Source organism: Carcharhinus amblyrhynchos, chromosome 33 (genome assembly GCF_965287045.1).
Source record: "Carcharhinus amblyrhynchos chromosome 33, sCarAmb.v2.hapA, whole genome shotgun sequence".
Taxonomy (NCBI): Eukaryota; Metazoa; Chordata; class Chondrichthyes; order Carcharhiniformes; family Carcharhinidae; genus Carcharhinus; species Carcharhinus amblyrhynchos.
Window position 1 is genome coordinate 13,332,393 of NC_137356.1, and position 19,484 is coordinate 13,351,876.

At 44.3% G+C, this 19,484-nt stretch overlaps 1 protein-coding gene across 1 annotated transcript in view; it reads right to left on the reverse strand.

Moving 5' to 3' along the window:
• Positions 1–18,916, reverse strand: part of LOC145360896 (adhesion G protein-coupled receptor E3-like) — a 38,033-nt gene extending 19,117 nt beyond the window's left edge. The window contains exons 1-10 of the mRNA XM_080216399.1: positions 18,904–18,916; positions 18,647–18,790; positions 17,265–17,414; positions 16,110–16,218; positions 12,992–13,097; positions 10,856–10,966; positions 8,853–9,030; positions 5,889–6,020; positions 1,615–1,796; positions 424–588 (exon numbers count right to left, since the gene is read on the reverse strand). Of these exons, the coding sequence (XP_080072525.1) occupies positions 424–588; positions 1,615–1,796; positions 5,889–6,020; positions 8,853–9,030; positions 10,856–10,966; positions 12,992–13,097; positions 16,110–16,218; positions 17,265–17,414; positions 18,647–18,790; positions 18,904–18,916 (1,290 nt within the window). The remainder of the gene's footprint in view (positions 1–423; positions 589–1,614; positions 1,797–5,888; positions 6,021–8,852; positions 9,031–10,855; positions 10,967–12,991; positions 13,098–16,109; positions 16,219–17,264; positions 17,415–18,646; positions 18,791–18,903) is intronic.
• Between the last annotated feature and the right edge of the window lie 568 nt (positions 18,917–19,484).

Here is a 19,484-nt window from a genome sequence, read left to right on the forward strand (position 1 = left end):
AATAACATATTGCTGAAAAGAGAGACATATTACAAAACGTTCATATGTTGCCAACCAGCACCCTTGTAAATTGTTGTGATTGTCTGAAATTTGGTGTTCTTCTGTTTGACCTGATGAGTGCAGAATGAAAATCTTCAGTAACATGTTTCTTTTCAGCAATATTCACATTCTGTTCTATCACATGTCAAATTGATTCTTTTCTGGATTATTGGTAGCAATTCCAGCTCCACCTGTCCACCAGGAATGTTGGAAGGCAGGATTTTATCCCCACTCTCTCTCCTTTCCCCGCTCACCATTGAAATCAACAGTATAAGAGTGGAGTGCAGAACAGGTGGCTCTTTCCCCTCCTTCCCCAAATCTGGTGGGCTTCCCACTCAGCGGTTAAGCTAACCTCACCCCTCGTTGTTACTCAAAAGCTTTTACCTCCACAGCCATCATGAGAATAGCAAAACTAGAGAAGTGTTGGCAGCTGCATGCCGTGTGTGTCTTGTTCGTATTTATCAAGACACATCCCTCGGGGGACCAGTGACCTCTGCCTTTGGTATGGTTCCAGTGAACGCACACTGCCTGCCCGTCAGCTCCCGAGTCCTGTGGAAAGCAGGAGTCAACAATAATGGCTGCATTTAATAAAGTCCCTTTTGTCACAGCAAAAATCGGCAGGCACTTCACCCAAACGCTATCAAACAAAATTTGAAGCTGAGCTGTATGAGCAGAATTCAGGATCGGTAGCCAAAAGCTGGGTCAAAGAGAAAGTTTGTAAGAGCTTTGTGAGGGGGAAGGGAGGTGAAGAAGCTTAGGGAGGAAACTTCACAGGTTAGGGTTTCGGCAAATGAAAGTGTGGCTACTAACCATAAAATCCATACAGTGCAGAATGAGGCCATTTGGCCCATCGATTCTGTATTGACTTTCCAACAGAGCATCCCACCTACATCCTATCTCCATAGCCCCATGTGTTTACCTGCTAATCTTCCTAACTTACACACTGTGGAGTAATTTAGTAGGGCTAATCCTTGTAACCTGAACATCTTTGGACACTAAGCGACAATTTAGCATGGCCAATCCACCTAACCTACACACCTTTGGACACAAAGCCATAATTTAGCATGGCCAATCCACCTAACCTGCACATATTTGGAGTGTGGTAGGAAACTGGAGCACTCAGAGAAAACCCACGCAGACACAGGGAGAATGTGCAAACTCCACACAGACAGCCACCCGAGGCCAGAATTGAACCCAGGTCCCTGGCGCTGTGAGGTAGCACTGTGCCCCCATGGCTGATCAATGGTGCAAGTGGTCACAATTAGAGGAGCATAGAGTGCTTGGAGGGTTGTAAGTCTGGAAGGGGGAGATTACAAAGGGAGGGAAAGGAAGGCAGTGGTTGATTGGAAAGCAAGGAAGAACATTTTAAAATTGAGATGTTGCTAGATTGGTAGATGATGCAGTCTGTGTATGCACGGATAATGAGTGAACCATCCTAACTTGGTGCAAATTAGGATATAGGCAGCAGGAGTTCCAAATGAACAGGAGCAAAACATTGTGGTGCCCCCAGCTCAAGAGACATAATTACTTTTACTTTGAGAGCTCGTCCTGGCCAACAACACCAGCCCCTCGTACCTTTTTATGTTTCAGAGTAATGTTGATTGCCTCGCTGAGTTTGTGAGCTATGAGGTTCCCGATTGTGGCGGACACTACTCCAGAGATCAGCTGGTACGGCCTCGAATGTTCCTTCTCAATGAAATCCGCACTCTGAAGGGAATTCAGCTCATTGTATGAGATGAAAGCAACAGCAACAGAACCTGTTCCGATATTTGGCAGAAAATACAGTGCACGTCAACTTATGATGCAATAGTAGACATCTACGCCTGACTTAAGTGTGTAAGCCATACTTAAAGGGATAGCACTCTTAAAGTTAGATGGTTACGGGTTCAGGGCCTCCTCTAGAGTATAATCTAAAGGGTTAACAGATGGAATATACTAATATGTGGTGTAGATGATGTTGTACCACTGACACCAGCAAGTTAAATAGAGAGAGAGTCTTACTCTTTCTCTCGAGTGAGGGAGAGAGGTTGGAATCATGTCCAGGAACAATGCGTACGCTGTTACCTGTTTAGATTTAGTACTAATAAACAAGATGGTAACGCCAGTAAGCAAGCAAATACCAAAGTGTGTCTTGCCTGCTTAAGAGCTAAGTCCCATGCCCAAAGTCCAAGAGAGAAGGACCGATCTCAGAACATGTTGACAATGGCAGAGATTGTGATATAAAAAGACGCATTTGAAAGAACCACAGAGTGATGAAACCACTGCAAGCATCTCGAGGAAGTTGTGGCGGTGGCTAGAGAGAGGTAACGACAGCCATACCCAGTGAGCAGTCCCTGGCCTTGGTCCAGCTTTTTGACTACTCGAGGAACCACAGGAAGGCCAGCAGTGGGAGTTACAGAAATGCCATTTTCTGAAGTATTGAGCAGAATCTGGCCTTCACAAAAAGGAACAAGAGCTTCAAGATAAGTCCTTCATTTTTGCAGTAGGCTCAGTAGCACATGATGTCCTCCAAAGGCAAGTTGTGCATAAGCCCACTACAGATTTTGACTCTATTATTGAAGCTTCTGACACTTATTTTAGCCTGAAGCAAAAAGTAATTGAAACAAGATGTTTTAACCAGCAGTCCAAATGACTGGGGGAATTGATTGAGTCATTCGTAAGTGGCCTATATCGCAAATTCTTGTAGATATGCCTGAAGGATGAGTTAGTCAGTGATTGCATAGCTGTGGATGTCCAAGAAGGAAAAAGCTCCAACTTCCTGCAGACCAAAGATAACTTTAGATCAAGCAGTCCGGTGGGTGAGACAGATTGAGCTTCGGGAATTCAATCGGGATGCAGCAATTCCTGGTGATGCTGATCCTTTGTGTGATTGGTTAGGCTCACAGGCAGTGGCCCCATGCATATGAAGCCCCGCCAAAGCAAGCGAAACAGCAGCAACTTCCATGTCAGCAGCCTTTTACTGTGGCACTTAAATCGAGCATAGACGCTAAGGCTGCCGAGCTAAGGCAATGATTATCGCTCCTCTTACCTCCAAGGGGTGACTGATCATTGATTCCCTCAACAATCGTACTGAGTGGCGATGTTGGTGCACGTCGAGAAACATTAGAAAAGCAATTCGACATTCACCATTTGAGCAGCTCACTGTCTTTCATTCAACAATCTTCAACCTGTTGAGTAGGAGTGGTGGAAATCCAGCCTTTAGAAGCTGAGGAAGTTTGTATACTCAGCAGTGAGTCCATTTCCTTCCATAAAGGCACCATCCTCTAGATGCAGAACAGACAATGCATCTCTCAGTTCTTCATGAAAAAGAAGGATAAAGGAGAAATTGCCACAGATGGTGACCATTGCCATGAAGACCTACTGGACCTGAGATATTTTTTCTTCATTCTTGGGACATGGGTGTCGCTGACTGGGCCAGCATTTGTTGCCCATCTCTAGTTGCCCTTGAACTGAGTGACCATTTCAGAGGGCAGTTGAGAGTCAACCACATTGCTGTGGCTCTGGAGTCACATGTAGGCCAGACTGGCTAAGGATGGCAGATTTCCTTCCCTAAAGGACGTGATTGAACCAGATGGGATTTTCCAACAATCGACAATGGTTTCATGATCATCAGTAGCTTCTTAATTCCAGATTTTTATAAAAAATTGAATTCCAATTCTATTATCTGCCATGGCAGATTTGAACCTGGGTCGCTGAGTTTTTGGATTAATAGTCTAGTGATAATGCCCACTAGGCCATCCCCGCTCCTCGTTCTTCCTTGAGAATGATAAGGAAGAATCCCTTGCAGTCCTGAGTGATCTCTCGGACATTAAGACTCTAGAGAATGATTAATCTTTCCCATTGATGGATTCAGCTTAGGAAGTTTTTGTTATCTTTTTAGAAGAATCATCTGTGTTTTTCATCATTGGGCAGCATTCAGATCCTAATTCCACTAATATATTGCCTACTTTATTTATTTTTTATGACACACCTTCCATAGAGAATGCTGTGCCTGTATTCAGGTTTAAGTTCATGGAAGTTCACACTGTTAAAAAGCTTCCCAATCCCAGCTAAAAGCCTTTGTCCTTTCTGAACTGATAAGTAGCATAGAAGCTGTGACAGTATCTTTTGCACTTCCGGAGCTGCAAAATCCTGTACAGCAGCCATGTCGCAGGGTTGACGGTGATCAACTTCCTGTAAGACTTTCAGCAAAAGAAGAAGAGATGATTTCCCACTGATTTTTCTGGAGGATTGTCTACGTTCTGTAGGCAGTTGTAAGATGGTTGCACTTTTCACTGTGCGAAGCTGCTCCACGACAAAATAATTTAAAGTTAGTAGTGAGGTTGGCTGGAAGATAGATTCATATGCAGGGACCTGATTTCAGTAGGCAGAAGGGAATGTTCAGACATTACAACTTTTTTGAATAAACAAAAGCATAGTGAACCAATAGTTTTCAATTGCATTCGCCATAGCTAGTTCTTGACCAGTTGCAGCAAAGTTGCTAAACAATCAACACCCTTTTCTCATACAGCATGAATTGTTACTCTCTTCAAAATTTGGTATTCTTGCATCTATCCTGCCAAGTGCATGACAAAAAAACTTTGATAGTGTGTCTTTCTTCAGCAACATTCAAATTATTTACTTTCAACTAATTATCTTAAACTGATTTTAGTGTAACTATGAACACACTCAGGATTCTTCTGCAGGTGCTGCCCAATGGTGGAATCATATCTTAAAGTGGATGTTTTATTTTGGGGTAATGGAAATTTGGGCTGGCTGAGTATGGTCTCTAATCTGCCTGTCCCGAAAAGCCAAAGAAACATTTGAGTTGATTTGATTTATTATTGTCACATGTATTGGGATACAGTGAAAAGTATTGTTTCTTGCGTGCTATGCAGACAAAATATACCATTCATAGAGTACATAGGGGAGAAGTAAAGGAGAGGGTGCAGAATGCAGTGTTACAGTCATAGCTAGGGTGTAGCGAAAGATCAACTTAATATAAGGTAGGTCCATTCAAAGGTCACTTTCATCGTTACAGTTACAAATAGGGTGTAGAGAAATTTCAGCTTAATATGTGGTAGATCCATTCAAAAGTCTGATGGCAGCAGGGAAGAAGCTGTTTTTGAGTTGGTTGGTACATGATCTCAGCCTTCTGTTCTTTTTCCAGATGGAATAAGGCGAGTATGCCCGGCATACATGGGATCCTTTATTATGCTGGCTGCTTTTTGGAGGCAGTGGGATGTGTAGACAGAGTCAACGGATGGGAAACTGGTTTGCGTGATGGATTGGGCTACGTTCACAGCCCTTTGTAGTTTCTATGATCTTGGTCAGAGCAGAAGCCATACCAAGCTGCAATACAACCAGAAATAATGTCTTCTATGGTGCATCTGCAAAAATTGATGAGAGTTGTAGCGGAAATGCCGAATTTCCTTAGTCTCCTGAGAAAGTAGAGTTGTTAGTGTGCTTTCTTAACCATAGCATCGGTGTGGAGGGACCAGGATAGGTTATTAATAACCTGAATACCTAGAAATATGACCATGGTGTTTGAACATGGTGTTTGATACAATCAACTACTCACTCCTACTACTAACTCATTAAATTTGGAATATTCTAAAATCATGAAAGATGCAAAATACATCCAAGTTATTTTTCTTTCAATGTAGAGGATTCTAAGTTGGGTTGGCAAAGCTGGCCGGAATTCCCCAGTCTTGGACCACTCGTTACCGCTGGCAGTGAGAATGGAGAATTTGGCACTTAGCTGCAGGTGAGGTCAGAGAATTCTGGCCGCTGTGAGGCTCCACTGTCTCTAAGTAAAACTAAGCAGGCAAAAAGGGAATCAAAGACTAAGGAATAAGCTGAAACGTTACCTCCTGAGCTTCCCTCAGTTACTGTTTTTAAATAAGCCTCCATCGTGTTTTCCTTTGAATGGAGTGTTATCCTGTCAGGAACTTTGGCGGAGCTCCCCAGGCCGTTCAGTGGAATGACTTGAACATCGACATCTACAGTTTAAACAAAAAAGACATTGATCTGTCTGTGGCAAAAGTGCAAATTCCTCTCCCTGCTCCTGTTAATGCAACATCTCAGTGTCAGAGCCTCTCATGCCCCTGGTACAATAGCTGCCATGACTCTTAGTTCTTGCGGCAAAGAAGATCAAAGGATATAGGGGGAAGACGGGATCAGGTGACTGATTTGGACGATCAGCCATGACCATAATGAATGGCGGAGCAGACTCGAAGGGCTGAATGGCCTACTCCTGTTCCTATTTACTTTGTTTCACTGATGACAGAAAAGTTATCCCACACTCTTCTTGGTTTGACATTCCAATAATTATTTGAAATAAACTTCACTGGTTGTGACTTGTAACAGGCCCTTTAACCAGCGCTTGTCAAGCCTTCATGGTGCTAGTTGCCTATATTACAGTCTGGTATTGAAGGAGAGCTTAAGAGGGCACTAGATTTCAATTGAAAAAATACTTGATGCCGGTTTCGGCAGTGGGTCTGATATAACCCATTCTAGTTCCTCAATCACCAAACAATCATATTGCATTGAGGTCAAATTCCCAAATGCAATCGCGAGCAACTTCCAAGAATGACAGTCTCACAGATCACTGTGAGCAATTAAAGAAACCTCCAAAGATACCATCGCAAGGTCTGGGCATACATCTGGAAGGCACGATGGCACAGTGGTTAGCACTGCTGCCACACAGCACCAGGGACCCCGGTTTGATTCCTGGTTTGGGTCTGTGCGGACTCTGCATGCTCTCCCCATGTCTGCATGGGCTTTCTCCGGGTGCTCCGGTTTCATCCCATGTCCAAATAAAGTGCTGGTTAGGTGCATTGGCCATGCTAAATTCTCCCTTAGTGTACCTGAACAAGTGCCGGAGTGTGGCGACTAGGGGATTTTCACAGTAACTTCATTACTGTGTTAGTGTAAGCCTACTTATGACACCAATAAGTAAACTTTAAAGCTACACAGCAGATTTCTTTACGCTTTAGATCCTCATAGATTAATCTGTTTTATGCATTTATCTGATGGTAACTAAACATGAACATGCATTGTTCATAGAAGCACTTCTTTGGACAGGGGAGGGAAATATATTTTAAAAAGAAAAGGTGATATTGTAATATATTTTGAAAGCAATTGCAGCATGAAACCACTGGGAGGGGAGTGTGTCATGTGATTCAGTTCTAGTTTCAATTTTGCTTTCAACAATGCTCACATCAACAGCCCTGCATTTGTGATGCCTCCAAGCATTCAATAGAATCATAGAATCTCTACAGTGCAGAAGGAGGCCATTCAGCCAACGTATCTGCACTAACAACAATCCCACCTAGGCCCCATCCCTCTAACCCACATATTAACCCCACTAATCCCTCTAACCTATGCATCTCGGGACACTAAGGGGCAATTTAGCATGGCCAATGCATCTAACCCGCACACCTTTGGACTATGGGAGGGAACCGGAGTACCCTGAGGAAACCCACGCAGATTTGGGGAGCACATGCAAACTCCACACAGACAGTGACCCAACCCAGGTCCCTGGCGCTGTGAGGCAGCAGTGCTAATCACTGTGCCACCGTGCTGCCATTCTATTCAGGTAAAAATGTTCCAATATGCCTGAACACACAAGGTCTTTACACAATCCCTTATGAACAATTGGTGCCTTTGTATCATTATAAACACACAATCCTTACCCTTTTGTTTATATTATGGCCAGTGGCATAATTCTGGTCCATAGCAAAGGTGTGCTTCCTGCCTGATCTAAGAGATTTAGGTTGGGGATTTTGAAACTGTGGGTCGCAGATTCCGAAGCAGAGATGACTGCCATGGAACTTGATCCGGACAGCTGACAGATCCTTAAATCCTCAAGTTTGTTTCAATTGATGGTTATGCCCTCATGGGCAGATCTTTGAGATCTGATTGCAACTATAAATGAAGCTATGCAAAGGTAGGTATTTTCTTAAAGCAGTTTAAATGCTTCCTACCACACGCATTCAGTTTCGACCCTCCTAACTCAGTAGCTGATACCCACCCACACCCTACCCCCACTCAGTAGCTGAAGCCCATAGAATGGAGAAGGTGGAGTTCAGGTAGATCAGCTGTAATCCTGTTGAATGGCGGAGAAGGCTCGAAGGGCTAAGTGGCCTAATCCAGCCCCTATTTCTCATGTTCTTACACTGGCCCGAGCGCCAGAGGGAACACATCTAATCTTCACATTTGAACATAAGAAAAGCAAGAAAAGACCATTCGGCCCCTTTGGCCTGTTCCACCATGTAATACTATCATGGATGATCTAGTGCCTCAACTCCATTTTCCCAGCTGCTTCGCATATCCCTTGCCTCCATGAGCATAGTGCTACAAGAGCTTTAATGACCACAATATTGTCACATAACTAATGGCAGGGGTGACAACAGTCATGGCACAGTGGTATTGTCACTGGACTAGTAATCCAGAGAGCCAGGATAATGTTATGGGGACCCAGGTTCGAATCCCATCATGGCAGATGGTGAAATTTGAATTCAATGAATATCTAATGGTGACCGTGAAATCATTGAAAATTGTTGTAAAAACCTATCTGGTGCACTCAAATCCTTTAGGGAAGGAAATCTGCTAACCTTATCTGGCCTGGCTTACTCCAAACCCACTTGTGGTTGACTCACAAGCCAATAAGTTCAAGGGCAATAAGTGCTGGCTTTGCCAATGACACCCAACAATGAAAAAAAGTAATTCTACTCTGGATTCTGAAAGCGAGAGTGTTATTACCAGAAGCAAGCGAATATCTTTTCTATGTTAAAATAGCAGTGAAGATATTGGCTACGTTTTGATCATACCTAAGTATGGGGTTGATAGGTTCTGCATTTCTTCACTAGATGAGTCCAATGCAGCGTTTAACGTGAAACTTTCCATAGCATCTAGGAAGAGTGAGGTTGATTGTAGTTGGTTTTCATCGTCCACCTCATCCTTTATCGAACTATCAATAATGAATTTGCTTCCAAAGTTCAGGACATTCTGTGGATGAGATTTAGAATCATAGGATTATAGAATCCCTACAGCACTGAAGGACACCTTTCAGCCCATCAAGCCTGCAGCGTAACCCCATATATTTACCCTGCTTACCGCTCTGCCCTCCATGGAATTGGAGTGAGTAATTGGCGAGCAATGGAAATGTCTGTTGATCTTGGGTGGGAATTTTCAATCTTGCTCGAGCGAGGCCGTGAAATCCCGTTCTAAGGGTCAATTTAGCATGGCCAATCCACCATTTCATCTTTGCAATGTGGGAGGAAACTGGAGCACCTGGAGAAAACCCACGCAGCCATGTGGACAACATGCAAACGCCACACAGACAGTCATCCGATGCTGGATTTGAACCTGGGTCCCTCTGAGGCAGCAGTGCCAACCATTGTGACACCATGCTGCCCATAAATATTTCAATGATTTAACTTTCCTATCTGCTCATTTCCTGAATTATACATTATAGGTCTTTTCTACAACTGGTCCATTCTGGTGCTGAGGCGCCACAAGGGTGGCACGGTGGCACAGTGGTTAGCACTGCTGCCTCACAGCGCCATGCACTCGGATTCGATTCCCAGCTTGCGTCACTGTCTGTGCAGAGTCTGCACGTTCTCCCTGTGTCTGCGTAGGTTTCCTCCAGATGCTCTGGCTTCCTCCCTCAGTTCAAAGATCTGTGGGTGGATTGACTGTGGATAGGCTGTGCTAAATTGCCCTTAGTGTCAGGGTGATTAGCAGGGTAAATGCATGTGGTTATGGGGAGAAGGTGGGATTGTTAGCAGTGCAGGCTCAATGGCCCAAATGGCTGTCTTCTGCACTGTGGGGATTCTATGATTCTCTCAGTTGACCTGTCTGTGATTTATGCCACACCTGCTCCAACATTAATTGGATCTCCTGCTTGAACATTGGTCTCGGTTTTAAAAACCTTCATGCTTCCATGTCTTCAGCCTCCCTAACTCTGAGTAATCTCTTACAAACCCCCAGCCCTGGAGGTATTTGTCCTCAACTAATTCTTGACCCGTGATCCTATTTGATTTTCAGTGCTCAAACATTGGTGGCCATGCCTTCAGCACCCTGAGCCCTAAGCTGTGGAATTCCTTCCCTTAAACTCTCTGTCTCACTTATGTGTCTTTCCTTTTTTTAGATGCTGCTTAAAACCTACTGTGACGTATGCATATTGTATGTTGATGTTTAGGGTGTGGACTGCCCCTTTAAGAGTGCAGGTCAGGTGACCCTTGGGCTATTATCTCTATCTGGAACCCTGTTGATCTGTCTTAGACCTGACTGGGACTGAGCTCACAGTAGTTAGGCTTACCTTGTGATTCTTTATGTCCCTTAGTCCACAGGGGCCTATATAATACTTATATCCTAGACCAGACTTATGGTCATTTGTCCTCATACCTTCTTATGTCGCACAGTGTCAAAATCAGACTGAATGATTCTCCTGTGGGATATTTCACTGCGGTGCAGCCCTATGTAAATGCAGGCTGTTGTTGTTTTGGACTGGAAAAATACTCTTTCTGTCTTCCTCCCTCCCTACTGCCAGCCATCCCTTCCCTCTGCTCCCCCCACCATCATATTGTAACCAAAAGCAAGACAAACTGGGCGGAATTCTCCAGCTCCGTCTCCCTCAGGTTTACCCATAGCAGAGGCAGCTTGCCATTGGCCATTGGTGGGATCTTCCAGTCTCACTGAGTTCGATGGACGTTTACACTCCTCTGGGGTGGACTTTGGCGGGACTGGAAGATTCCGTTGACGGGAAGAGCTGGAGAATTCTGCCTCATAGTTGAAGTGACTTTTTGTTAACATTGCATAGTAAACTTACTTTCAACATATCACGACTTTTCGATTTCGTGCGTTCCTTCCCACTTTGACACATCCTCTCAGCAAACTTGAGGGTTGGCTTGATGAGGGAACAAAACTGTTCGGCCGTAGGCTTTAGGACAAAGAAAGGAATCTCATTAAAAACATCATCAGGCTTATTAGTCTGGATCACAGCAAATGGAACATCCCCTTGTTGTCAGGTCAGACATGTGGGTCAAGTCGCACTCCGGAAACCTGAGCACATGATCCAGACATGCATCAGCAGCATGTTCCTGAGGGAATGCTGCCGGCTCAGAGACGATGGAGATTTTATATCAAAGCCCACTTTCTTCTCAGGCTGACACGAGGAAGGGCGGCTAAGCTCTATCTGATGGCCTGGTCAATGTCTGTTCCCCAAACGATCCGGCCATCCTTTTCTCTCCCAGATTTCCAAGGAAACTGATGGTCACTAATTCCAAGAATTTGAAAGCAAATATAGTTCAGCCAAAGACCCATTGTGACCTGTGCTATACTCTTAAACGGTTATGGGATAGTGGGTATAAAAGGCACTGAAGTGTCTGATCACCCATGATTATACTGAATGGCAGAGCAGTCTCGATGGGTTGTTTTCCATCTTTTCTGAACTCAGTGAAATGTTATTCTGTCAGACAGGTGTGAGATCAGTCCCATTTGATTATTGTACTTCCCACAGTACAACGCAGAGACTTCTGAACTCTTTTTTCTGCTGTTTACTTTCTCTCCTCCAGTGAAGTGCCAGCTGTTATTAGGGATGACGTTCTAAGGAGACCAGTAACCCTGCATATTTCCTATGGCCAGTCCCCCTAACCTACACACCTTTGGACACTAAGGGGCAATTTAGCATGATGTGGATATCTCCATTCACCTGAAGAAGAGGGAAACCCCTCGAAAGCTAGTGAGTTTACTATCAAATAAATCAGTTGGACTTAAACCTGGTGTTGTCAGACTTTTTACTGTGTTTACCAATTTATCATGGTCAGTTCACCTAATCTATATACCTTTGGACACTAAGAGGCAATTTAGCACAGCCAATCCCCCTATAATGTTGGATATGTACTTGAAATGGAAAATACTGCAGGGCTAAGAAGTAAGAGCAAAGGAAGTAGGACAAACTCTTTCAAAGAACTAGCATGGGTACAATGGATCAACTGGCCTCTTTCTCTGCTGGATTATCTTATAATTTCATAAGTCCATATTTCTAGAATTCACAATGAACAACACAGGTTCTGAAATTAGCCAACAGCACAATTTTAAAATTCACATCCTGGCTTTCATATTCCTCCATGATTTTGCTGCTCCATATCTCTGCAACATCCTCTAGCCCACATGCTTTTAGGTTTCCTGTACTTCTCCAGTTCTTGCCTCCTGAACTTCCCCACTTTATATTGTTTCCCATTGACAGCTGTGCTTTTAGCTATTGACAATCCAGAATTCCTTCTTTAAACCTGCCCACTTGGCTTATCACCCTTTTCCCCTTTAAGTCACTCAAACCTACCTCTTTGTCCAAGCTCTTTGTCTTAATACTCTATGTGACTTGGTGACAAATATTACCTGATAATACTCCTGTAAAGCAAATCAGGTTGTTTTAGGGTGACACAGTGGCACAGTGGGTTAGCACTACTGACTCACACCGCCAGGGACCCAGGTTTGATTCCTGGCTTAGGTGACTCTGTACGTTCTCCCCGTATCTGTGTGGGTTTACCCCTGGTGCTCCAGTTTCTTTCCACACTCTGAAAGACGTGTTGGTTAGGTGGATTGGCCATGCTAAATTCTCCCTCGGTGTATCCGAACAGGAGTGTGGCAACTAGGGGATTTTCACAGTAACTTTATTACAATGTTAATGTAAGCCTAATTGTGACACTAATAATAAACTTTAAATTTTACGACACTAGATAAATATAAATTATTGTCTTAGCGAGTGAATGCTCATTGGAATTCCCTTTTGAGGTATTTGAATGGGGCTGATGACCTGTCACTTGGCTGAACATCTCCATTTGAGTAGTAGGGGAGAAGATTTTCACACAGGAGCGTTAAGTGTTTTATCAGTTATCAGGTTGTAGAGTACAATTCAACGCTGCAGATCCTTGTGAGAAGCCTGTGTGAATAAGTATTACAGTACCTGCTGCAATCCATTTGGTTGTTGGGAATGACACTGGTCAATGATGGACTGGTTCTTTAAGAGATCAGCGACACATTTCAAAAATGGATCTGCGACAGGGACAATACTAAATTAGCAAACTGTGCCCCGTTAGAGTGGCATTTCAAAATAATATTTAGAATAAATGACAAAAACATTTGTGAGACTTATAAAGGATTTTTAAAAATTCACTCATGAGAATTGGGCATTCTCTGGCTGGGCTAACATTTATTGCCCATCCCCAATTGCCCTTGAACTGAATGTCTTGCTTGGCCATTTCTGTGGGAATTTCAGACTCAACCACGTTGCTATGGCTCTGGAGTCACATGTAGGCCAGACCGGGTAAAGATGGCAGATTTTCTTCCCTAAAGGACACTAGTGAACCAGATGGATTTTTATGACAATTGTTCCATGGTCATCATTAGACTTTTAATTCCAGATCTTCAACTGAGTTCAAATTTGACCATCTGCCGTGGTGAGATTCGAACCCAGGTCCCCAGAACATTACCCTGGTTCTCTGGATTACTAGTCCAGTGATAATACCACCAAGCCATTGCCTTCCCTGAACTTAAGTATGGAAAATTAATTATTAGGTGGGCTTTGTGGTATAGAGGGTGAAATTTTATGACTTGACCTTCCTTGATCTCACTGGCTGATGACCTCACCCGATGCTAACCCCCCTCACCTTTCAGCCACCACCACACCACCACCCCCCCTCTCCTCACTAAGATCAGGGAGCTTCCAGCTGCATTGCACAGCCTATTCCCTCACTGACTACATTAGTTGGGTCACTGGGAACCTCTGTCTCTGCCTGAGTAAATGGCCCCTAAATTATGGTGATGTGGTGGCACAGCAGGATATCTAATACCAGGCGATAGAAGCTAAAAACAAGTGAGTTAGGATTGAGAGCAGAGAAATTTGGGTGTGCCCATCTTTGGGAACAAAAGGAACATAAGTAATGTGATGGGCAGGGGGGAGGGTGAGTTGGTAGCACCGACGATCAACACAGCAGTGGGATCATTGAGTTAGGGAATTTCCTGACTGTTCCTCTTGTCTCTACGTTCGGTGGAGGCAATAGTCTAGTTGTATTATCGCTAGGCTATTAATCCAGAAACTCAGCTAATGCTCTGGGGACCTGGGTTCAAAGCTGGCCATCGCAGCTGGTGGAATTTGAATTCAATAAAAAATGTCAGGAATTAAGAATCTACTGATGACCATGAAACCATTGGTGATTGTTGGAAAAACCCATCTGGTTCACTAATGTCCTTTAGGGAAGGAAATCTGCCATCCTTACCTAGTCTGGCCTACTGTGAATCCAGGGCCACAGCAATGTGGTTGAGTCTCAACTGCCTTCGGGCAACTAGGGATGGGTAATAAATGCTGGCCAGTCAGCACCACCCACATCTCATGAGAGAATAAAAAAAAACTTGCCTTTCCTCCCCTTGCATTGGGTCCTTTCAGGAGAGCCTGTTAGACCAGATGTAACTTTGACAAATGTAGGCCTGGTTTTCCTAAGTGTAGCCCATCCTAGTTGCCTCACCTACCCTCCAGTGGGGTTGGGGGGGTGCACTCAATAAAGCATTCAGCCTTTAATTTGTATTCGCAATGGAGCTAATGCCTGTTTCAGGTGTGAGCACCTCATGCTGAACTTTGATCTCATCAATTTATGGAGGGGGGAGCACACTTCTAGCTCAAAAGCCCCATTGTCCACCCTGCTGAGGACTTAGAAAGCCATTTGACACCTGAAAAATTAATGTTGCTTAGATACATTTCCAGACAAGTGATGAGTTGACACAGTGGTTAGCACTGTTGCCTCACAGCGCCAGGGACCTGGATTTGATTCCTGGCTTGGTTCACTGTCTGTGCGGAGTCTGCACGTTCTTCCCGTGTCTGCATGGGTTTCCTCCAGGTGCTCCGGTTTCCTCCCACAGTCCGAAAGACAGGCTGATTAGGTGCATTGACCCGAACAGGTGCCGGAGTGTGGCAACTGGGGGATTTTCACATTAACTTCATTGCAGTGTTAACGTAAGCCTTACTTGTGACAAATAAATAAACTTTACATATTCAGTACGTGATTGTGTGGCTTCATTTGGATAACGAAGGAGTTGAGGATAGAATAAGAAGGTGGTCCGATCTTTATGAATATACATATGAATGCATGAATTAGGAGCAGGAGTAGGCCACTTGGCCTGTCCAGCCTAGTCTACCATTCAATAAGATCATGGTTGTAAACTCAACTCCACATTCCTGCCAACCCCTGATAACCTGTTATCTCCTTGGCTTCTCAGAATCTACCTAACTCTGCCTTGACATGTTGGGCAGAGATGCCCAATGCGGGATCTTCTGTCAAATGGCTTACCCTGACGGAGGGAATAACTGTCAGTGGGAATGGAAGATCCCACTGGTGAGAACAACAGGAAAATCCCACCCTCCACTCCCACCACCTTTTTTGGAAGAGAGTTCCAAAGGCTCACAGCTCTCTGAGAGAAAAACATTCTCCTCATCTCTGTCTTAAATGGGTGACCCCTTATTTTTAAAGACTGACCCCTGGTTCTAGATTCTCCCATTTGTTTATCCTCTGTTCATCCCTTCGATAGCCCCCCCCTCCTGTACATATGCAAGAATGTACAGCATGGACACAGGCCATTCGGCCCAAATGGTCCCTTCAAGAAATGAAAATGGGTGCCCAATTATTGTTCCATGAAAATTTGTCCCCTCTAACCTCATTCATATTGATATTATTCTCTGTTTCACTTCACATCAATTAATACTGAACCATTGAATTTACTTGGGGTGGCATGGTGGTTAGCATTGTTGCCTCACAGCGCCAGGGACCTGGGTTCAATTCAGGCCTTGGGTAACTGTGCGGAGTTTGCTCGTTCTCCCCCCAGTCTGCGTGGGTTTCCTCCGGGTGGTCCTCCCATAGTCCAAAGATGTGTAGGTTAGTGGATTGGCCATACTAAATTGTCCCTTAGTGTCAGAGGGATTAGCAGAGTAAATACGTGGGATTACAGGTTAGGTTGGGTGGGATTGTTGTCGGTACAGGTTCGATTGGCTGAATAGCCTTCTTCTGCATTGTAGGATTCTATGATTCTATGACTTACTCTGGGTTATAGCTGATTGTGGGCTAGGAATACAACTGAAACTTCCATTGGTGTTGTGGCAAATGGTGTCTGGACTGCAGGGGTCTTGGAGGCACTCATCAATATCTACAATAGAAAAGAGAAACACTGTCACTGCACATCGCTGGATTCTGTGGCATCCAGGGCAACTTTCAGAGTATTTAACTCTTTCACCAACTACAGAGGAGGTGCTGTAATTGGAGCCATATCTATGTGGTGCATAGAACCAATTAGACTTTTACAACGCAAACAAAAGGCCAGGACATCTCTACCGAGTTCGAAACAAAATGGAAACACGTAAGAAAGGCCGTAGAGCTCAAAAACCTGTTCTGAGGATATCTTGAACTCTTGTCAAGGGTGTAAAATAGGTGATATCAGATTGTTCACCTTCTGTTCATCCGTTCAATCGTCTCCTCACGTACATGTGTAAGAATATGTGGCACAGACACAGGCCATTAGATCCAACTGCTCCCTGCTGATCTTTACGTCCCACATCAGCCTCCCCCCATCACACTGCAAACTTCTATTCTTTACACCCTCACCATCTCTTGGAAATTAGGGAAATTTATTTCAGATGTGTGGCCGTTTTGTGATTAAACGAGCTGTACCTTTGATGTGCAGCTCCAACAACACTCACAAGGCTTGACACCATTCAAGACAAAGCAGCCCGCTTGATTGGCACCCGATCTACGAACATCCACTCTCTCCACCAGTGACACACAGTGACAGCAGAGTGTACCATCTACAATATTCACTGCAGGAACTCACGAAAATCTCTTTAGCAGCACCTTCCAGACATATGACGGCTACCATCTAGAAAGACAAGGGCAGCAGACGCACGTGAATACCGTCAACTGTAAGTTCTCCTCCAAGCCATCTATCATCCTGACTTGAAATATACCAGCCATTCTTTTATTGTTGCTGGGTCAAAATCCTGGGACATCCTCTCTAACAGCACTGTGGACTCCAGCGGTTCAAGGTGGCGGCGGATCACCACCACCTTCTCCAGGACAATTGAAATGGGCAATGAGTGCTGGCCCATAATGAATTGAATGAATAAGAAAATAAACCTCTTTAGAGCCTGTGCAAGAGAAGTGAAGAAACTGGGACCTGGATCTCAGTATCTTCCTCACCTTTACAGCCAGCGCCGTAACCAGTGAAATTAGTCTCGCCGGAGACTCGAGCAAATCCTCCGTGGCACAGGCAATAGAATCCTCCAATTGTATTGTGACAGCTCGCATCACTGCCACACACTGTTTGCATGTTGTGACACTCATTATAATCTGCAACAGAATTTTGGGACACATCAACACACCTTCCGTTTGACCAGAACACTTGATTGAAAGATATGGGCACTGGGAAATGGAATGACCAACTACCTTCAGTTACCATTCACCAGATGACAGCCCTGTGAATTCAGTCCAGGCAGCTACATTCTGCATTTCTATATTTTTCACTCAATTACTTAGAATCCCTTTGGTGTAGGAGGAGGATGTTTGGGCCATCAAGCCTGCACTGATAACAATCCCACCCAGGCCCATAACCTCGCATATTTACCCTGACACTAAGGGGCAATTTAGTATGGCCAATCCACCTCACCTGCACATCTTTCAGACTGTGGGAGAAAACCAGAGCACCTGGAAGAAATCCATGTGACATGATGCAGACTCCTCACAGATAACCACCTGAGGGTGGAATTGAACCCGGGTCCTGGCACTGTGAGGCAGCAATGCTCACCACTATGCTACTGCACAGCGCTTCAAGTTGCTTAGTCATAATGTTTGGTAAGGTGCTGTGTTTAGGAGTACTAACAAGCAGAATTTATAATACAGTTGTATAAAACTCTGCTTTAAAACCTTCTCATTCAATAGTGGGACAATACCTCAAGAATATATAGTGGGCGAGATTAGGATTATATTTGCTGGAGTTTAGAAGAGTGAGAGGGAATCTCATCAAAATTTTTTCATCTGAGGGTGGTGAATGTGTGAAATTCACTATCACGGGAAGTAGTTGAGGCCAAAACATTGTTTGATTTCAAGAAGGAATTAGATACAGCTCTTGAGGTTAAAGGATCAAAGCATATTGGGGGGGGAGGGAGGTGGAGGCAGGATCAGGATATTGAATTAGATGATCAGCCATGATTGTAATGAATGACAGAGCAGGCTTGAAGGGCTGAATGGTCTAATCCTGCTTCTAGTTTCCATGTTTCTATGAGGGACTGTTGTTGCAATGGCCCATAATAGCGGGCGCGTCAGCCAAGGTCTACCGCAACTTGACGTTAGGCAACAATCTGGTGAGACAGTTATGTGGAGACATTGGGTGGTGAAAGCATGGTCCTACGGCGATAGAATAGACAGCTAACACTCACCGACCAGGGTCAAACATGAAGATTGGCCACTAGGTGAGGGTGACAGATACATGGGGGAGTGGGGGTTGAGGGGGGGGGGTGGAGGTTGTTGGCAGCTGGTAGTAGACAAGTTGGGTAAAAGCCAGTCAGCGCGATTTGTACGTTTACCTTTACAAGAACCCACGGCAGCACCTGTAACTGTATTATCTTCAGCTGAGTAATATCCACTCTTACAGGTACAGGAGAAGCTGTCAGCGACGTTCCGACACACTTCATTGGGCCCGCATGGTTTAGATAGACACTTATCCTCATCTGCAACAGACAGAAATGGCCATCACACCCTTCATCCCTCCCCTGTTGATGGTTTCAGCTGTCTCTTGGATCGGGGGTAGATGCATTGACAGGGGTGAGGGGCAATTTCACACCTGCATTCACCATGAGCGCGAATGGTGACATAGAAGCAAAATTTCCTGACAATCAGAAAGCGGGATTCTTGCCAGTGAGATCATTTTCTATTCTTGCCAGTGAGATCATTTTCTCTGCCCTCTCGCCAGAAATGTGACACCCAGAAAGTGCAGGACGCTTATTTTAATACATTTTAACATGCTTAGCAGGTTTCCCTGCCACATTATGCCCCCACATTGTCAAGGTTTACAGGTTTTCTTTAAAAACATGCAGTGGTTGAATGGAACGCAGTTAAGTATAGTGCCTGGCGTTAACCATAGCTTCAGAGGAGATGGTGGCATTGTGATAACATCACTGGACTACCAATCTAAAGGCCAAAGCTAATGGTCTGGAGATTAGGGCTTAAATCCCACTATGTAGCTGGTGAATTACAATTAATTAAATTTACTAAATTATAAAGGTACCAAACACTCATAAGGAATTGAGTGAACATGTTGTGGGTTAAGTTATTAAGATTAGATACATGGGAGCAGATATACAAAGGAGGAAAGATTCAAGGCATCAGAGTTGTGCTATGTGTTCTGCTAAAGAAAACAACAAA